Here is a 19802-nt window from a genome sequence, read left to right as displayed (position 1 = left end):
ACCTAAAGGGAAGTGAAAAACAGCAAGTCATGACCTTTATCCAGAAACAAAAGTTGAACCCATTGCAGCAAAATAGCTAACATTACAGGAATCATCAGTGTAACTGCTTTAGCCACTGACAGCTACCATTAATGTTATGGAAGCTGCTGCTAGTTGTTGTGAGCCCATGAGCTTACTGGCTATCCGGCTCTCATTGTGCTGGATTAGCATTGGAAGCATTGGAACTGATGTGCCCAGGTGACAAGACCCATCTTTATTCATCAGACATTACCGTCCTACCAGTCCTGCACAGAAACGAGCCAGCTAACACACATAAGCCAGGCTTGACCTGGCCTGGTTTCAAAACCGTCTGCGGAAGAACGCTGCCAAAAATGACATGACTCGCAACCTTGTAAGTGTGTGGCCAAATCTCTGAAAAAGTGACTTTGAATGGTTGAAAAAGGAGTGTTGCAGCTGTGAAAAAGGAAAACTCAAATACAAAACCATGTTTGCAGTAATTGCACAGATTCAAATTTTATTTTCAACCTATCAAAACATTGTGCAAGCCTTCAAAACCTATTTCCGGGCTTGCAAAACCTTTTTCAAGCATTCAAACACTGAGTTTCAACTCTTCATTTCAGACCGCTGCTGCGTTTCAAGTCCACCTTTTCAAACCCGTCTGCGCGCTGCCAAAATGACATTACTCGCAACCTCGCAGGTGTGTGGCCAAATGTCTGAAAAAGTGACTTTGAATGGTTAAAAAAGGAGTGTTGCAGCTGTGAAAAAGGAAAACTCAAATACAAAACAACATTTTCAGAGATTTTATTTTCAACCCATCAAAACATTGTGCAAGCCTTCAAAACGTTTTTTCAGTCTTGCAAAACCGTGTTCAAGCATTCAAATATGGGGTTAGATCTGTTTCAATACTTGTCAATATACACCACATGTTTCACAAATGTTTTTTGGTGATTCACAAATACATTTGTGTGGTTCACAAATAAATTCTTGTTTCACAAATGTTTTTTGGTGATTCACAAATAAATTCTTGTTTCACAAATGTCTTTTTGTGGTTCACAAATATATTTCAAACTCACAAACTTGTTTTGACTTGCACCTGAGACACGAACCATTCTGGCGAGAGAGACACGAACCATGAAACTGCTGACACAAATCAAAATTGATTTTGAAACAGATCTACCGTCAACCCTATGGTAGTTATTTTTCATAATGTTTGCAAATATATTTATGTGATTCACAAATACATGTAGTAGTTAAGTGGAGTAATTAAAGGGTTAGTCTAGGATAAGTCTTCCTTAGGTTACCTTGTAATAAGCAGCTGGTGAAAATGGACACACTTATGTACTGTATGTCCTTTCATATCCTCCTGTTGTACCTCGTCACTTATGGGGTGCACACAACCTGCTGAATTGGGCTGTCAACTAAGAATAATTAAACTTACAGTAAGAAAGACAAGTACCGCCCCCCCCCCCCCCCCCCCCAACATCGTGTCCGCACAAAATGGTGTCCCCACATCCTTTAAATTACTTGACTGAGTGACTGACCTTAACTTGTCAGTCATAGACCATGGCTAGCCTGCTGCGCTGTGGTAAAATAAAATAAAAAAGAGGACACTGTTTTATAACATTGCTTATTTATGCTGTAAAATATAAATGCATTTTTGCTGGGTAGCACTTCATATCATGGTAGGTTCTCCAGTAACACCTGCAAATCTTAGTCTGAACAAGTCAACAAACCATCCATTCCTCAACTGCACTCTGCAATCCTGGAGGACAACAGCACAGGTGAGACCACAAGCATGGTGTTCCTCACAGTAAAATGCTTCTAACACCCTTAGAATGAGTGTGAATATATCAGCTGAGAATTTAGGGGAAATTGTCTTTACAAGTCTAAAATTCAGAGTGCATTGACATCACATCAGCCATACTTGGGCTAGAAGGTGCCCATGTGAAGGTGAATTGAGCATCTACGGTAGTTGTAGAAGATACATTTGACTCCCATTATTTATTAGGGCCCGAGCACTGGCTGTGCGAGGAAAATTTAAAATGGCGAGCCCCACCTCTCAGTTTGATGTAGGCGAACGAAATTCGGTGGGCATATGTAGTTCATCGAGACACACTAAAATGTCTCTTGGAGCTATACCCAACATGCAACAGGAAGTCTGCCATTTTGCTCTTAATGTCCCATTTTCCCCTTGTTTTTACCATTTCCATGCCTCGTACTTCAACGAACTCCTCCTACAGATTTCATCGGATCAACTTCATATTCGGTCAGCTTCATCTTAAGACCTTTGTGATCAAAAGTTATCAAGAAAATTGAGTTTTCACCAAACACCCTTGCCGTGGCGCCCCGCCAAAATTTGACATTTCGCCATAAAACCCGAAGTCCTCATAACTCCTCCATACATTATCCAATTTGTCCGATATATCTCACGCTTCATGACGGTTCTGTCCTGAACACATCTATGTGTCAGTATTGTGTCATACTTATAGCGCCACCTATTGGTGAAACAGGAAGTCCTCATAACTCCTGCATACATCATCCGATTTGTACCAAATTGCTGACCCTTCATGAAGGTCACCTTCTGAACACATCTATGCGTCGGTATTGAGTCACACTTACAGTGCCACCTACTGGTGAAACAGGAAGTACTCATAACTACTACATACGTTATCCGATTTGCACCAAATTGCTGACGCTTCATGAAGGTCGCACTCTGAACACATCTATGTGTCGGTATTGAGTCACACTTACAGCGCCACCTACTGGTGAAACAGGAAGTACTCATAACTCCTGCATATGTTATCCGATTTACTCCAAATTGCTCATGCTTGATGAAGGTCGCATCTTGAACACATCTGTAAGTCAGTATTGCATCATACCTACAGCGTCACCTACTAGTGAAACAGGAAGTCCTCGTAACTCCTACATATGTTATCTGATTTACTCCAAATTGCTCAGGGTTGATGAAGGTCGCGTTCTGAACACATCTGGAGGTCAGTATTGAGTCATACTTATAGCGCCGCCTACAGGTCAAGCAGGAAGTCATTATAACTCTTACATACATTGTCCGATTTACACTACATTTCTCACGCTTCATCAAGGTACCGTCCTGAACACAACTATGCGTCGGTATTGAGTCACGCTTAGAGCGCCACCTACTGGTGACAGGAAGTTTCTCTCAGTACTGGACACCGAAATAGCACACCCTTTAGCGGCGCCACCCCCCCGACCCGCATGGGGTGCGAGGGCCCGCTCACTGCTGCTTGCAGCCCTAGTTTTAATTGTATTGGGAACCTATATGGTGTGATCAAAATGTCCTGGAACCTACTTCATAAAAAAGGGCAACAAAAAAGACAAGCCTGGGAATCGAAAGTGTGACTGAAAATGTAAGGTCCCTTCCCTAAACTCTGGACTTCAATTAATCCCCTAACAAAATAAGAAACCGAAGCTGAGTGACGGAACCAAAACAAAACGCGCACACTGTTTGGTCGGAGCTGCCTTGTAATCTGATTGGCTGGAGATGAGGCAGGGTACATTTTTTCTAAACGTTTCATAATTCGCTTTCTGGTTCGTGTCTCCCAAGTGCCAGTAAATACAAGCGCCCATGTGCCAGTAAATACAAGCGGTGCACATATGTTTGTGAGTTTGAAATATATTTGTGAACCACAAAAATACATTAAGTGTGAAACAAGAATTTATTTGTGAATCACACAAATGTATTTGTGAATCACATAAATATATTTGCAAACATTATGAAAAATAACTACCATAGGGTTGACGGTAGATCTGTTTCAAAATCAATTTTGATTTGTGTCAGCAGTTTCATGGTTCGTGTCTCTCTCGCCAGAATGGTTCGTGTCTCAGGTGCAAGTAAATACAAGTTTGTGAGTTTGAAATATATTTGTGAACCACAAAAATACATTTGTGAAACAAGAATTTATTTGTGAACCACACAAATGTATTTGTGAATCATCAAAAAACATTTGTGAAACATGTGGTGTATATTGACAAGTATTGAAACAGACCTAACCCCATATTCAAACACTGATTTAGAACCTACATCGTTTTTTTCAGTTTCGAATTATGGCATGATTCTAATCCCGGACACGCCTGCCTGCCTGCATCTGGTAAAGACGCGCGCATATGAAACACTAGATTAGACTCACGAGGAGCTGGGCTGTAGAACCTGTTGAATTACTGTAGCCAACACGGTAGAAATACAGGATTGCGAAATTAACGGGACTGCTTTGATTCGGTAGAGAGCATGAAAACAGAGATAATTCGGGATGCTGCGGACCAGGGCAAGCTCGCATCCACGCGCCATCAGACAGGTAAAGACCGGCTTTAGTGATGGGGTGAAGCATCCCTTATTTAGTACGCCTACCTATAGATGGTGTGTGTAGATTAGCATATAGGCCTACTTCTCATTTAGGATAGATTATCAGAGTTTTGTCCAAAATAAGTTTCAGCAGAACCCGCGATAACATTATAGCCTACTGTAGATCAAACCCGCGACAGCACGTGCCAGGCTATATTTCGAATTAAGTTAATCTTGCCCACAAATATAGAATTGTATGTAAGGTAGGCAATATTCTTATAAATAAAATTCACATTTGATACAATTTATCACTCACATGCCTATACTTTTCACTTTTTCAGATTTACTCTCAGTAGGCTGTTCCTAGCTGTTTTCTCTCAACTGAATAACACTGCTGAATGACAGGCTACTGGATAGTGACATATTGGCTACTGGATATTAGCATAAGAAAATCATCATATGTTAAATTATAAAGATTTTAGGTTATGTCATTCAATTTAGCCTTTTACATCAGAGTGGACCTATCCAAGTTCTCGCTCGCTTCATTTCATTTCTGACTTATCAATGCCATGGTGATATAAAGAGCAGCATACAGAGACAAGGCCAGTGTGTGATTGTGTTTGTGTGGGTGGCCTGTCAGAGGTGATGAGGAGGAGGAGGAAGAGGAGGTGTCTGGGGCTGGTGCTGGGGATGCTGGGTCTGTCCCTTCTCCTGGTCATCCTGGGGGTCTACACCACTACGCGCACAGAGACCCTAAGCATCTCTGGCTACTTTCCTGGAGTCATCGTGAGTGTCTGCTTCATAGCCATTCTCACGAGACCTCTTCAAAAGAACCAGACCGACATTTAGCTTTGAGTTGCAATACAGTTTATTTCAAATTATGTGAAAGCCATGTGGTTTGTGTAATGTAACCCTGACTTTCAGAAGTAAAAAAATATCAAGCATTAATCTTGTGTGAGACTGAACATTTTGGCTATGTTTATGCTATGTTTCTATTTTTGCTTTCTGCAGTTGGCGTTTGGATCATTCCTGGGTGTTCTGGGACTCTGCCTTGAAGAAAACAGAAAGCAGCTGGTAGTTCCAATCCACTCCCCTTTCTCCTTACTTCCCATCCCACCCTTAATTCTCTCTATTCCTCTCTCCCACCCCAATGTTCTCTCTCTCTCTCCCTCCATCCCACCTCTTCTCTCTCTGTCTTTCTCCCTAAATGTTCGCTCATACCAACTGCTATCGTATGAATTATGTATTGGTCTTCAAACCTGTACATGCAGATAGGATTCAGTCAAACAGATGAACTAAGGATGAACACCTAACAGGGCAATGTTAGGTGTTGTTACTTTGATTCCTTGTGGCAGAATTTATTATAGCCATTCTTTCTTTATTTCATTATGTCTCAATGCATCATTCACATATTCCAAAAAGTATCAAAAAAAAAAAAAAAATACACGTCCAAATAGACTAATCATCAAAACTAAACTGGAAATAATAGCGGCTGCGCAGCACTGGGATGGGGGCCATTTTGTGGAGGAAGAGGAAGGAGACAAATTGCAAATATATGAGGGTCTAGATGTACACATATGTACACAAACTGGTGCAGGTACTGGCGCATATGTTTTCCTGTTAACTGCTACAGTTAGGAGATGGAACAAGGTTTGAGGTTGTGACACGGCCACAGCTCTTCTCTGTCCTGGCCACACAGTGGTAGACTGAACTGCCCACTGACGTCAGGACAGCAGAGGCGCTGCCCATATTTCACCATAAGCTCAAAACTCACCTCTTCAAGAAGTACTACCAGGATTGTCCCGCTTACTACCAGGATTGTCCCGCACCTATTGTATTTTTTGTTATTTACTTTTCCACTTTACCTTAATCAAATATCAAATTAAACTTTATTTTTTATAGCGCATTTCATACACAGAGGCAACACAATGCGCTTTACAGAGAGCAATGGCGGGGTGGGCATAGGTCCCAACCCTACATATTCCAGAGGGAAACAAAAAAACAGCTTCACCCAGGGGCCAGAAAAGTGAGCTGTAAAAATTCTTCCCTGACCTCTCTCAACTAGACGATCGAGCAACTCCTGGAAAATGTTTGTCTATTGGCTAAGAACATATACAGAGCAGTAAACATGGGCTAAATACTTCATAAGAGAGACATGACTAACAGTAGAGTGCACAAATAGTTACAGAGAACTTGCCTACATGGTACAGTAGGCCATTATGTGTTAGCTATCCCTGTGGTCTCTAATATGATATTTCTGGGACCTGCTACAGGGTGGCCTGCAGGAGACAGGGGGAGTCCACAGGCCCTGTATAGAGTATAAGAGGGAGAGACACTAGGGAGGAGGACAGGGTTAGTGGCTGTAATGGACATCCACAGCAGACACGGGGGTATCTATCGGACTCAGGGTGGTCTGCGGGTGACAGTGGGGCATCCACTGGACCTGGTTAGAAGATAGGAGGGAGAGAGAGAGACACTAGGGAGAGGGGAGGAAGAACAGGGTTAGTAGCATGCAGAGCCATACAAGCAACACAGATATTAAAACAGAACATGCCAGTTGCAGGGCAACCAGCATCTGTATACATATCTAGATATACACACAGTGCATAACAGGATATACACCAATGTATACAGAGGATTCACAAGCAGGCTGGAGGCTGCCTTTCAGTGTCTCAGTGTCCTGGCTAGTGATTGTAGGCTAGACTGAAAAGGTACGTCTTGAGGTCGCTTTAAGATTTCCATTGTTTCAGCCCTCTGGCGAGGTGTTCCAGAGGTTGGGGTCATAGAAACTGAAAGCTGCCTCTCCATGTCTCTTGGTCCTGGCTTTTGGAACTGTTAGGAGTTCAGTACCTGAGGACCTGGGACCTTAAGCACTGGATTATACTCTTAGGGCCAAATCCACAAAAGGATTGTGCAGCTTTTGAAGCGGCAAAACCCGTGCAAATTAGACAAAAAATAGCATCCAAACCACAAATCACACGCAAACGGTGTAAAGTATTGCAAACTGCACCGATGAGCAAATAGCTCATGTATGTAAATTAGTTAATTCGATGCAAAACTGCCCCAAATAAGCCTTGCATCTGATCTACAACGACCATGAGTTAACTGCCACACACTGTTAGAGAGGTGCAAATACTGCATTTGAAAAGCTGGTATTGACTGCAGCAGTCAGCGCGCACTCACTCCTTCTGTCTCTCCTCAGAACTTGTGAGGTTTGAATGCTATTGAATTGATAGTGGATGATATTAAGGGTGACACATACATAGAGGGGGATTTAAAAGTAAGTTCAGCCAGCTGTGATGCACAGCAACAAACAGAACTGTTATTTTCTGCAAAAAAGTGCGGTCTGTCATTTCATTATGAAACCATCTATGTCCTGAAATGTTTTTGTTCTTTTTCCAAGTTTGTTTATTGGGATTTTCAACAGCCCAACAAGGTTTCTGAAGTGCCAAATGAGCAGTTTAAGTCTCAATAATAAAGCAAATGTATGAAACGCAGAAACGGAACATGTAAAGTTCACAAGGATGCTTAAACAGTGCAGTGGGAAAAGTAACTAACTTTAGTTTAGTTTCACTAACACAGAAGAAACAAATCTAACCTAAAACAGATATATATATATATATATATATATATATATATATATATATATATATATATATAATAAAGACAAAGAAAGAACATGGCCACCACATCAAAATCAGAGCCTAATCCAAAATTCACAAGATGGAGAAAAAATAGATAAGGTTCCAAACCACAAAGATAGAATGAAGTAGTCTGACCCAGTTACATAAAGCTATTATTACTCTGGTGTAGTTGTCAACCCTAATTTCCGAGTGTATGTGAAAAAGGGACCCCACGTTTTATTACATTTATTTAGGGAACCGTTCATGGTACACTTAATCTTTTCCATTTTAACAAAGTAGAAAATGTCTTTGATGTCTTGATCCATGAGGAGTGAAAGGGAGGTGCTGGAGATTTCCACCTCAGCAAAATCAGACGTCTGACTATTAAGGTAACAAATGCCACCAAGTCTGCCTTACATTTTGGAAGCAACAGTGTGGAAGGCGGAACCCCAAATAATGCTGTAATTTCTGTTGGATCAAATTGAGTCCCAATACACTCGAAATCAAATTAAAGATTTCCAGCCAATAGGTGTGTAAAGAGGGACATGACCAAAACATATGGATATAAGTAGTAAGGACCTGCCGACACCTATCGCACATAGTGTCGACATCATTATAAATCTTAGGCAGTCTGGCTTTAGTGAAATGTATGCGGTGAATGATCTAACATTGGATCAAACCAAATCCAGCACAAACGGATGAGGAGTGAACCTGGCGCAGGATGACCCCACAACTCCTCAGAAATCTCCTCCCCTCGGTCCTCTTCCCTTTGAGTCTTTATGCTATGTAAAGAGACTGGGCGTAATGTGTGAATAAGATCGTATAGATAAGAAATCATGCCTTTCAAAAGGGGGAATGGGATGAGGAAAGAATCAATAGGTGAGATTGCGAGATATGACATATGCGATATATGACATATGCGATATACGACATATGCGATAGCAAGTGATCCAATCGGCACCGCGAATAAGAGGACTCATGGGACAGCCCTGCCGGGTAGAGCGATACAAGGGAACATGTGCAGAGTGTGTATTATTAGTTCTGACTGAAGCCGTAGGGGAAGAGTAAAGCAGCTTAACCCAGGAAATGAACTTCAGACCAAAACCAAACTTCTCCAGTGTGTAAAAAAGATATTTTCACTCCACTCGGTCAAAGGCCTTCTCTGCATCTGGCGAGATCAGAGCCTCTGGAGCAGAGGAGGTGGAGGGATTATATACTACATTAAAGAGCCGTCTAAGGCATGGGTTCCCAAACTCCATCAATGTGGGCCTCCCCTCTGAAAACAGTGACACACCCGCGCCCCCCCCAACCCCCCAAATTTGTCCATAAAAAAAAGACCTTTAAAATCATGTTTCATTCATAAAAACCATAGAAAATTCTAAAATAAAAAACATATTTTTCCTTCTTTTTTTTCTAACCATCCCTCCGCGCCTCCCCTGAATTTCTTTGGGGCCCCCCAGGGGAGGCCCGCCTCACAGTTTGGGAACCCATGGTCTAAGGTATAAAAAAAAGTATCTACTTCAGATAAAACCAGATAAAACCAGTTTGATCAGAGGAAAACTTTCTCCTAGCGCTTTGCTAGTAGCTTAGATAAGAGCTTTCCATCCAACAGATAAAAGGCTTATAGGACGGTAACTTGAACAAGATAGATGGTCCTTGTTCTTTTTTCAATGAGATTGAGGCCAGATTAAGAGTTTGGGATAGTTTAAGAAAAGTAAATGATTCATTAAACATCTCAAATAAAATTGGCGCTAACTTATCGAAAAAGCTTTTGTAGAACTCAATCAGGAAACGGTCCAGACCTGGACACTTTCCCGATTGCATGGAGAAGGCTGCTCCCCGAAGTTCCTCTACTCAACTATCGAAAGAAAATGAATCAGTATGTAGCTCCGAGGTATAAAAGGAGAAATAAAACTGCTCAAATTGGTCATGCGTTTTTTCAGGATCTGTTGTTACACCTGACGGAGTCTGAATTTGTGGAATCGGATGAGAATTGGCAGCCTGCTCAGGGCTGTACATTGCGACATATATGTTGCACGTGCTATGGGCTGCAACATGGGCTCAACAAGGATATATACTGTACAAGTGTGACAAGAAAAAACTATACAACAGATTAAAAACATACAAAACTTCTATGGCAAAAAAAAATTCACAGGAATGGAGAATAATCTATTTCTTCATTTAATCCAGGAAACACCATAGCATTGAGTTTAAAAATCCAAAAGGTTTCTCTTTGGAGGAGCAATTTCAGCCTGTCACCTCCTCTGTGAGAACTGGGAATCACTTCTATGACCACGGCTTTGAGAGAACTGGGGCTGCTATGGCCAGCCTGTAGATAATGCTTGGCCATGGGGTACTGGTCATTGGTAGTTCAGATGGCATAAACATGCTCTGATAACCTGTCACTCAAACTGCGCTTTGTGCGACCCACATAAAAACAGCCACACCTACACTACAACCTGTAAACAACATATGTGGTGTTGCAGTTTGAAAATGATTTTAACTTATATCTAAGACCACCCATGTCAGTAAAGTCCTTGTTTTTTTGGATTGATCAAGAAGGCTGGGGTTGATATCCCCGTTGTTGAAACCTCTGATGCATCTCACTGGCCTTTTCCTCAAAATCCTCTTCCCTGTCACAGATGCGCCACAGTCTTTGGAACTGTCTAAACCGTATGTTTCTGATGAAGCTGGAGGGGTGGAAGCTGTCCGCTCTAAGGGTGGTGTTCTTTCTATAGATTGTGGTATGAAGTGACCCATTGTCATACTCAATTTGATATTCTCATTGAGGGAGTTGACATACTTGTGGAACAGTAACAGTTCTTCTTCTGACCCCAAAAAGAACAGTAAAATATCATTAATGTATCTGCCATACCATTTAATCTGATCATGGGTTTGCAGAGCTGAGTATGAAATTCTCTTCCCACAGTCCCAGATAGAGATTTGCATAATTGGATGCGAAAGCAAGCACCCATGGCGGTGCCTTTCTGTTGCCGGTAGAGTTTGTCCTGAAAGAGGAAAACATTGTTGTTTAAACTCCACTCTGTCAGGTGGACCGGGAAATCAATAGGGGGCATCATTTCCTCTGGCCTACTCTGAAGATAGTATTTCAACCCCTCGCGGTGGACAATATTGCTGTACAAGGATTCAATATCCATACAGACCATGTAGCATGAGCCCACATCGGTGAGATTATTTAACTTATTGAGTGTGTGGGTAGTGTTTTGGAGAAAGGAGGGTAGGTTGGATACAAAAGGCTTGATGTGGTAGTCAACATACTTGCTCTGAAATGGTATCATTGTTGCTGATAATGGGCCTTCCTGGGGGGTTGGTGGCATCCTTATGGACCTTGGGTAGCATGTAAAAAACAGCCAACCTAGGAAAGGCAGGTAGAAGGTAGTCACATTCCTGTTTAGAGATCCACCTTTCTTCCATAGCATGATCAACAATGGCTCTCAACTCACATTTCATGTTTTCCCATGGGTTGGAGGATAAAGAGGAGTAGTATTCTGTGTTCTTGTTTAGTTGTCTGTAGGCCTCCAGCTCATATTTTTCTCTCCCCCATACCACAACAGCACCTCCTTTATCAGCACTGTGAACAATCAAATTGTCATTATCAGACAACCATTTAATGGCATCATTCTCTTGTCTAGTTAAATTGCTCGTCTGAGATGTGTTCCTGTTATTGAACATCTTGTCTACATCATGGGACACTTTCTTAGTAAAGGCATTGAGACATGCATTGTTGGTCATAGGATGAAATGTAGACTTTGGTCTGAACAATGGTGTGGGAGTTGAACTACTCTCATTAGATGCTGACCTTTCGACAATGGTGTAGGAATTCTGCTTGTACCACACATTTAAGTGCAAGTTTAAAAAAAAAGAAGAATAAATCCACTTTAGTTTGAAACTGATTAGCACTGTAGGTGGGAACAAATGACAAACCTTTTGACAAAGCTGTGATGCATTCTTTGGAGAGGGGTGCATCTGAGAGGTTCATGACTGCGTCGGGTTCTGGGGGCTGGAGCACGTCCGTGGGAGAGGGGTGTATCTGAGAGGTTGGCCGTGTCGGGTCAAAAAACATTCCCTTAAGTAGACAAAGAGTTGATTGATGACTGTTCTGTACAGAATTGCGAAGGCCAGCTGTGAGGTGAAGTTCTGCTGGGTACCGGGTCATGCTGGAATAGTGGGGAATGAAATAGTGGACTCCATAGCTAAAAATGCCCTAGGTTCAGAGGAAATCGATCTGTCTATACCCCTGGGAAGAGTGGAGCTGAGGGGAATAATCAAGGAGGGAGTTATGAAAGACTGGCAGGGAATGTGGGACAGGGAGACCAAGGGGAGACACTGTTATGGTATCCATCCTTCTGTTGGAACGAGGGCCTCTCCTTTTGTGGGACCAAGGAACGACTGTTAAAATATGCAGGTTGAGGTTAGGTCACTGTGGGCTTAATCAGTCTCTTTTTATTGTGGGAAAACATTGCACAATGTTGTGTGAGTGTGTGAGCCCTAAAAAATTGAAGCATGTTTTTATGGAATGTACTCGGTAGAGAGAGCAGAGACAATCTTTTTACAGATCACTGACAGCTTTAGGAGTCTGTTAATTCTCCCTTCATTCTTTATTTGGCCTGAGTGAGAACCACCAGCTGATCACAGATACAATTCCTGCACAACACGGGACTGTGCGATAGAATATAAAGTGCTGGTGTACCTAGGTACTCAGTACAACTCCTGACCGGTGGAGGGAAGTAATATGCCCCGATGCGTCTACACTGCCGGAAACGCAACAGAAGAAGAAGAAGGTGGAGTGGGAGTGGGTAGGGGCTGGTTTGGGATTTGGCCAGAGAAATGGGAGCGCGAGTTTTAAAAGAATGCTGAAGCGGTATAATCGGGCTGGCGTTGTTTGTTTAATTCGCGGTCAGTTTAAACCAAGCCCCCAGGATTCGAAATCTAAAGTGAAGGCCTATTGAACCGCGCCATCTTGGCTAGATTTGTAGTCATTTGGCTATTTCCGGTGACTTTTGTACTTGCGCAGTTGAGCTTTTCTGTCCGACGCGCGTCCACGAAAAAGTTCACCTTTATGTGAAATGTAGACGCACGTTCTCGGCTCTCCCCGCTTTGATTTAGCAATGAAAACCGGCTTGCATATTAACCTGTTTTTGTCAAATATATCCATTGGAGAAATTATTTTTTCATCCAGGCATCTTAGTTTTAACAGGTTAAATATAACTGAAGATGTTTTGTTTGCTAGTAGATGGTATTCATTCCGTTCGCGATAACGTTACTGCAGCCAGGCTAAATTCCTCCAGGGAGCCAGTGACCGGCGAGTTGAAGAGCTTCACTCCCCGCCAGCAGGAGCTTTGGCCGCTGCTACCGCATCTCGGATAACCCGCTGAGTTCGTGGCTGCTATTTCACATTCGCCCTTGATCAATCCCAATACCGATCCATGGTAATAATGAATCAATCGTTCAGATCGGCAGTGCTGCATGCATGTTACAACATCATTGTTAGCTTTATTAACATAACCATAGCCTACATTTATCTCTCTAACGTTAGGCTATCCATCTTACACCAGTCGGCCATTCGATAGCTAGAAGCGGTCAACGCCAACGTTGACTGAAAACACCCAAACTCAGTGTATCGTTTCATCTTTATACCTCCACATCAACTCCTTTCCATTGTATGTGAATACATTCCTGTTATTCTAAAAATATCCAATTTCTGTCCATTCCTGGAAAAGGCTAATAATTGCTGTCAAATGATCACTCCAGTTTATCACCGTATCCCACTACCATTTCAACTATGCACAGGAGGTTGTCTTGTGGTCATTTTCATTAAAAAATGATTAGCCTGATCAGTTTGTTCTTATTAAGCCCTTTTTGAGCGGTGTGCTTTGACTACTCTCCTTTTTTGTGGTCATTTTCATTAACACATTTGATTAAACATCCGCACTGGCCTATGAACGGCTCAAGATTCCCCAGGCAGAACTGGTTGATGCTGCTAGGGAAAGGGATGTCTGGGGCTCGCTGCTGGAACTGCTGCCTCCGCGACCCGACCCCGGATAAGCGGATGACGATGGATGGTATTAAAAGACTTAGCCGGGACCCCGTTGATGTTAGAATTAATAGGCTACCTTTATTTGTGGTACTTGAACTTGTGTCTGCGTTTCTGGCTTGCCATCATGGATGTATTGTTCATAGGCTATGTTTATCGGATGAGATGCAGTTGTCCGGGCAGGTCGGCTAATGTGATTTACGAATGGAAATACATGCTTGGGAATATTTAGACATTTCAAACTTCCTCTGTTTAGGTGGTGCTGGGGACAGCGCAGACGGCCTGCATGGCAGTAAATTATCAAAAATGAGGCAAAATCTATCTATGAAAATAACCTCAGATTGAAACATATTTTGTGGTGAATAAGGCGATATAGGCTTAATGTGTATTTATACGGAGATAAGATTCGATTGATCAAGGGCGAATGTGAAATAGCAGCCAAGAACTCAGCGGGTTATCCGAGATGCGGTAGCAGCGGCCAAAGCTTCTGCTGGCGGGGAGTGAAGCTCTTCAACTCGCCGGTCACTGGCTCCCTGGAGGAATTTAGCCTGGCTGCAATAACGTTATCGCGAACGGAATGAATACCATCTACTAGCAAACAAAACATGTTCAGTTATATTTAACCTGTTAAAACTAAAATATCTGGATGAAAAAATAATTTCTCCAATGGATATATTTGACAAAAACAGGTTAATATGCAAGCCGGTTTTCATTGCTAAATCAAAGCGGGGAGAGCCGAGAGAGCCGGGAACGTGCGTCTACATTTCACATAAAGGTGAACTTTTTCGTGGACGCGCGTCGGACAGAAAAGCTCAACTGCGCAAGTACAAAAGTCACCGGAAGGCCAGAAAAGCACAACTGCGCAAGTACAAAAGTCACCGAAAATAGTCAAATGACTACAAATTTGCCAAGATGGCGCGGTTCAATAGGGCTTCATTGTTGATAGCGGTCAGTGAATGGAGTGGCTGTATCCAGTTCTATTAATACATCCATGGTTTAAACCCAATTGTATGCAATACAGTCGGATCGTTACCTGGTGGATTCATTGGTGTCCGGTGGATTAGGTTACAATTCCGTGTTGGAGTATTGATCCCACTTTTGCCCGTGGATTCCACCGGAGATTGCAACGCCGGCAAGGGAGACTCCCGGACCGGACTGCCTGTCCTTGACTACTAGACTGACTGACTTTCAACTCATTAGGCAGGGCAAGGCAAGGCAAGTTTATTTGTATAGCACATTTCAGCAACAAGGCAATTCAAAGTGCTTTACATGAGACATTAAAAGCATCAAGACAAAGTGTAACACATAAAAGGTAATATAAAACGAAATGCAAAAAAAGGACATTTAAAACAAAATACAGGAAAAATAAAATACAGGAATAAAAGTTACAGTGCAGTGTATGAATAAATAATTATTTGATTTAATAAAAAGCAGCAGCAAAAAGAAAAGTCTTCAGTCTTGATTTATAAGAACTGAGAGTTTCAGCAGACCTGCAGTTTTCTGGAAGTTTGTTCCAGATATGTGGAGCATAAAAACTGAATGCTGCTTCTCCATGTTTTGTTTTAACTCTGGGGACAGAAAGCAGGCCTGTGCCAGACGACCTGAGAGGTCTAGATGGTTCATAACGTAGCAGCAGATCAGAAATATATTTTGGCCCTAGACCGTTAAGTCAATTCTTTGACAGACAGGAAGCCAGTGTAAGGACCTCAGAACTGGGGTGATGTAATCCACTTTCTTATTCTTAGTGAGGACTCGAGCAGCAGCGTTCTGAATCAGCTGCAGCTGTCTGATTGATTTTTTAGAGAGACCTGTAAACACACCGTTACAGTAGTCGAGTCTACGCGATAAACGCATGGACAAGTTTTTCCAGATCCTTCTGGGACATAAATCCTTTAATCCTTGATATATTCTTCAGGTGATAGTAGGATGACTTTGTAATCGTCTTAATGTGACTGTTGAAATTCAGGTCTGAGTCCATGACTACACCAAGATTTCTGGCTTCGTTTGTGGTTTTTAGCATTACTGATTGGAGCTGAGCGCTGACTTTTAATCGTTCTTCTTTGGCTCCAAAGACAATTACTTCAGTTTTACTTTTGTTTAGTTGAAGAAAGTTCTGGCACATCCAATCGTTGATTTGTTCAATGCACTTAATCAGCGCTTGTATGGGATGTAGTCCCCTGGTGATATGCTGATATACATTTGTGTGTCGTCTGCATAGCTGTAGTAGCATATTTAGTTGTTTTCCATAATTTGAGTTAGTGGGTGCATGTAAATGTTGAACAGAAGGCCAGAATGGAGCCTTGGGGAACTCCACAGGTCATTTTTGTCTGCCCAGATTTGTAATTGACTATAGACACAAAGTAGTCCTTTCACGTAGGATTCAAACCAGTTTAGCACTGTGCCAGAAATTCCAAGCCAGTTTTCCAGTCGGCCTAGTAATATGTTGTGGTCAACCGTATCAAATGCAGTGCTGAGATCCAATAATACTAAGACTGAAATTCTGCCATTATCTGTGTTTAAATGGATGTCATTGAAGACCTTAACAAGAGCAGTCTCAGTGCTGTGGTGTGGTCGAAATCCTGACTGGAAGACATCAAAGCAATTATTTAGTGCCAGGAGGTTTTTCAGCTGTTGAAAAACTGCTTTTTCAATGATTTTACTTAAAAACGGGAGGTTTGATATGGGCCTAAAATTATTAATTTGTGAGGTGTCTAGATTATTCTTTTTGTGTGTTGGCTGTAAGCCGACACACCAAGGAGAGGGAATCCTTTTTGTCTGTGCTTCTTGCGTCTTGCGTTGTGTTGTTGACCTGCAATTCCATTGCTGCTACCACAAGAGGCAGTAGTCCCAGAACATCAAAACCAAAAGACTCCACTGACCCCTACATGCGTAGTTTCTCTCCCTATCTACGTGTGTGTACGGGGTGTGCGGGGGGGGGGGGGGGGGGGGGGGTCATTGGGAGTAATAACAATGTCGGAGAAGACCCTGTGCAAGACCCCACGGTACGCTACTGCATTATAGACAGACAGTCCTCATTACAATAGGAGTAGGACACTTCAAATCCTATAGTAATACATTTTTGTATAGGATGTGATGCACCAGTCGCACTACGCCTATGTGGTTTATTTTCAGTGATTAGACTGACTGTTGACTGGCACAGCTCTAGGTGGTGATGGAGAAATTAGCTTAATGTATTGATGCTTTTTTGTGCGTGGCTGTAAGCCAGCGCACCTAGTATAGCGTTCGTCCGGTCATCACTCCCTCCCTCCCTCCCCTCCGTTACTGCGGACAATGTTGGCCTGCATTTCTCTGTTGGCACCACAAGAGGCAGTAGTCCCAGCACACCAAAATCAAGAAGGACACCAAAATCAACCCGCCGATCTACACTGCACAAGTAGAGTAGTGGTGAGAGCATTGGACTCCCACCCTGGAGACTGGGGTTGAAGACCCGGTGGGGATGACTTTATGGGACTATACCCCAAACCTCCACATGTTCATCCTTTCACTCCAACCTTAACCCCTTGCCTTATAGATCAGATCCTGTCCCAACCCCAACCCATATTCTAACCCCAACCCACACTAGGGACTGGAAGAAGGACACCAAAACCCACCCGCATATCTCCACTGCACAAGTAGAGTAGTGGTGAGAGCATTGGACTCCCCATGAGGTAACTGGCTATCCCGCCCTTATTGTTCTGGATTAGCATTGGAAGCATTGGAACTGATGTGTCCAGGTGACAAGACCTATCTTTATTTATCAAACATTACTGCCTACCAGTCCCGCACAGAAACAAGCCAGCCAACACACATAAGCCAGGCTTGACCTGGCCTGGTTTAAGAGTGGCTTGACGACTGCAGTTTTCAGGGTTTGGGAATACCCCTGAAATAAGAGATGTGTTTACAATTTGTAGTAAATCAGAGGCCATGCAGTTAGATACATTTTTGAAAAAGCCTGTAGGCAGAATATCAAGGCAAAGGGAGGAGGATTTTAGATATTGTACAGGTATAATGTCCTCCAGGGTTTTATGGTTGATCGGATAAAATTGTGTCATGGTATTGATTTTAAGTGGACACTGGGACAACACATATCCTGTACCTGATATGGAGGCACTGACTGCTTATCTAATTTTCAGAATTTTGTCAGTGAAGAATGAGGCAAATTCATTGCAGGCCCTGATGGATAGAAGTTCAGAGGCTACTGACACAGGAGGGTTTGTTAGCCTATCGACATTGGCAAACAGAGCATGTGCATTATTATTGTTTTTGGTGATGATGTCAGAAAAGAAGGTCTGCCGTGCATTTCTTAGCTCCAGATTATAAATGCGAAGTCTCTCTTTATAGATTTCATAATGAACATATGTTTTTCGCCACCTACGTTCAGCATTTCGACACTCTATCACATGCTGAGTCAGTCCATAGTTATCAAGGACACAACACAGTTCTTTAGCCCCTCTGTCCTGGGGGGTTGTCAACATGGATGTTAAAATGACTGGGTGAAGGGGGGATGAGGGCCTGGCCCAGTGACTGTGACACTTGTGTGGGTGAAGGGGATGAGGGCCTGGCCTAGTGACTGGGTGAAGGGGATGAGGGCCTGGCCCAGTGACTGTGACACTTGTGCGGGTGAAGGGGATGAGGGCCTGCTGGCCCAGTGACTGTGACACTTGTGCGGGTGAAGGGGATGAGGGCCTGGCCTAGTGACTGGGTGAAGGGGATGAGGGCCTGGCCCAGTGACTGTGACACTTGTGCGGGTGAAGGGGAGGGGGGGCTGGCCGAGTGACTGGGACACTTGTGCGGGTGAAGGGGGGGGGGGGCCTGGCCCAGTGACTGTGACACTTGTGCGGGTGAAGGGGAGGGGGGGCTGGCGACACTGGTGGCAGTTGAGGGGAGAGAAAATAGGTGTTTGGCGGGGGTAAGTTTGGTTCTGACAGTGATCAGCTCTTTCATCTGGTCAGTGAACTCCAAGTGGGGGGAGGACGGAGAAAGAGAGGCTGGAGACGAGGGTGAGTTGGATGGGGTCTGGGGGGGTGAGGGAGGTGGATCCTCACAGGTGGGTGCCAGTGACAGGGGGAGAGTGAGAGACTCCCCCTCTTGGGGGGGTGGAAGGGGTGGATCCTCATAGGCGATTGCCAGTGAGGGGGACTATGTCTATCTCGTGAGTGCCGGTGCTTCCCTTCATTTATTATAGCACTTGACCTGGCACCCGTGACTTCTCCAGATTAATTTTGAGTTGTGCGCACTCGTATGCTTTTTTGCACAGCTGTGTCCTACCAAGGACAGGGGTTGACGAGGCACTGGATGATAATGCAGGCCAGCCAGTCTCAACACAAATCTCCGCGCGGGGCTCTGCCTGTTACCCATCCTCCCATTTCCCTGGGAAGTGATTTACTCTTTAGTTTTGGGCCAAGAGAGTTCCAGGGAGGACTACCACTTGTAGATTTATTACCCGGTACACAGCTCTCCTGTTTCTTGGTAGTCTTGTTGGTGCTATTTAGCCGTGTATTACCATGCTCTTGTCCACTGTTTTGAATCCATGGTAAGGTGGTGTCATTCCCAGTTAGTCCATTGACTTCCATGCTCACTTCTAAACAGTTAATTTTGGTTTCCAGCTCTGTAATCTTCTGCAGAAGTTTGTGGAAATCCTCTGTGGAGAAGGGGGGCATCTTGCTGCCGCGCTCACGTTATCGTGAGGAGGTAATAAAATGTTGAAATATGGCAGCAGCCAACTCTATCTACAAAAAAATCAGTCCCAGTGATTCATAAGTATCCAGGAGCCGTTGCTCATCGTTTCTTACAGAAGAAAAGCAAG

The 19802-nt window shown here is 43.3% G+C and overlaps 1 protein-coding gene across 1 annotated transcript in view; it reads left to right on the top strand.

Annotated features, from left to right (window-relative positions):
* Window positions 1–4264: 4264 nt before the first annotated feature.
* LOC311330056 (transmembrane protein 255B) overlaps window positions 4265–19802 on the top strand; it is a gene marked incomplete at both ends in the record, with an annotated part of 40334 nt that continues 24796 nt past the window's right edge. The window contains 3 exons of the mRNA XM_084462017.1: window positions 4265–4331; window positions 4959–5104; window positions 5330–5392. Of these exons, the coding sequence (XP_084318143.1) occupies window positions 4265–4331; window positions 4959–5104; window positions 5330–5392 (276 nt within the window). The remainder of the gene's footprint in view (window positions 4332–4958; window positions 5105–5329; window positions 5393–19802) is intronic.

Source organism: Borostomias antarcticus (genome assembly GCF_949987555.1).
Source record: "Borostomias antarcticus genome assembly, chromosome: 1".
Classification (NCBI taxonomy): Eukaryota; Metazoa; Chordata; class Actinopteri; order Stomiiformes; family Stomiidae; genus Borostomias; species Borostomias antarcticus.
The sequence above is the reverse complement of the archived record's forward strand: the minus strand, read 5'-3'. Positions and strand labels throughout refer to the sequence as shown.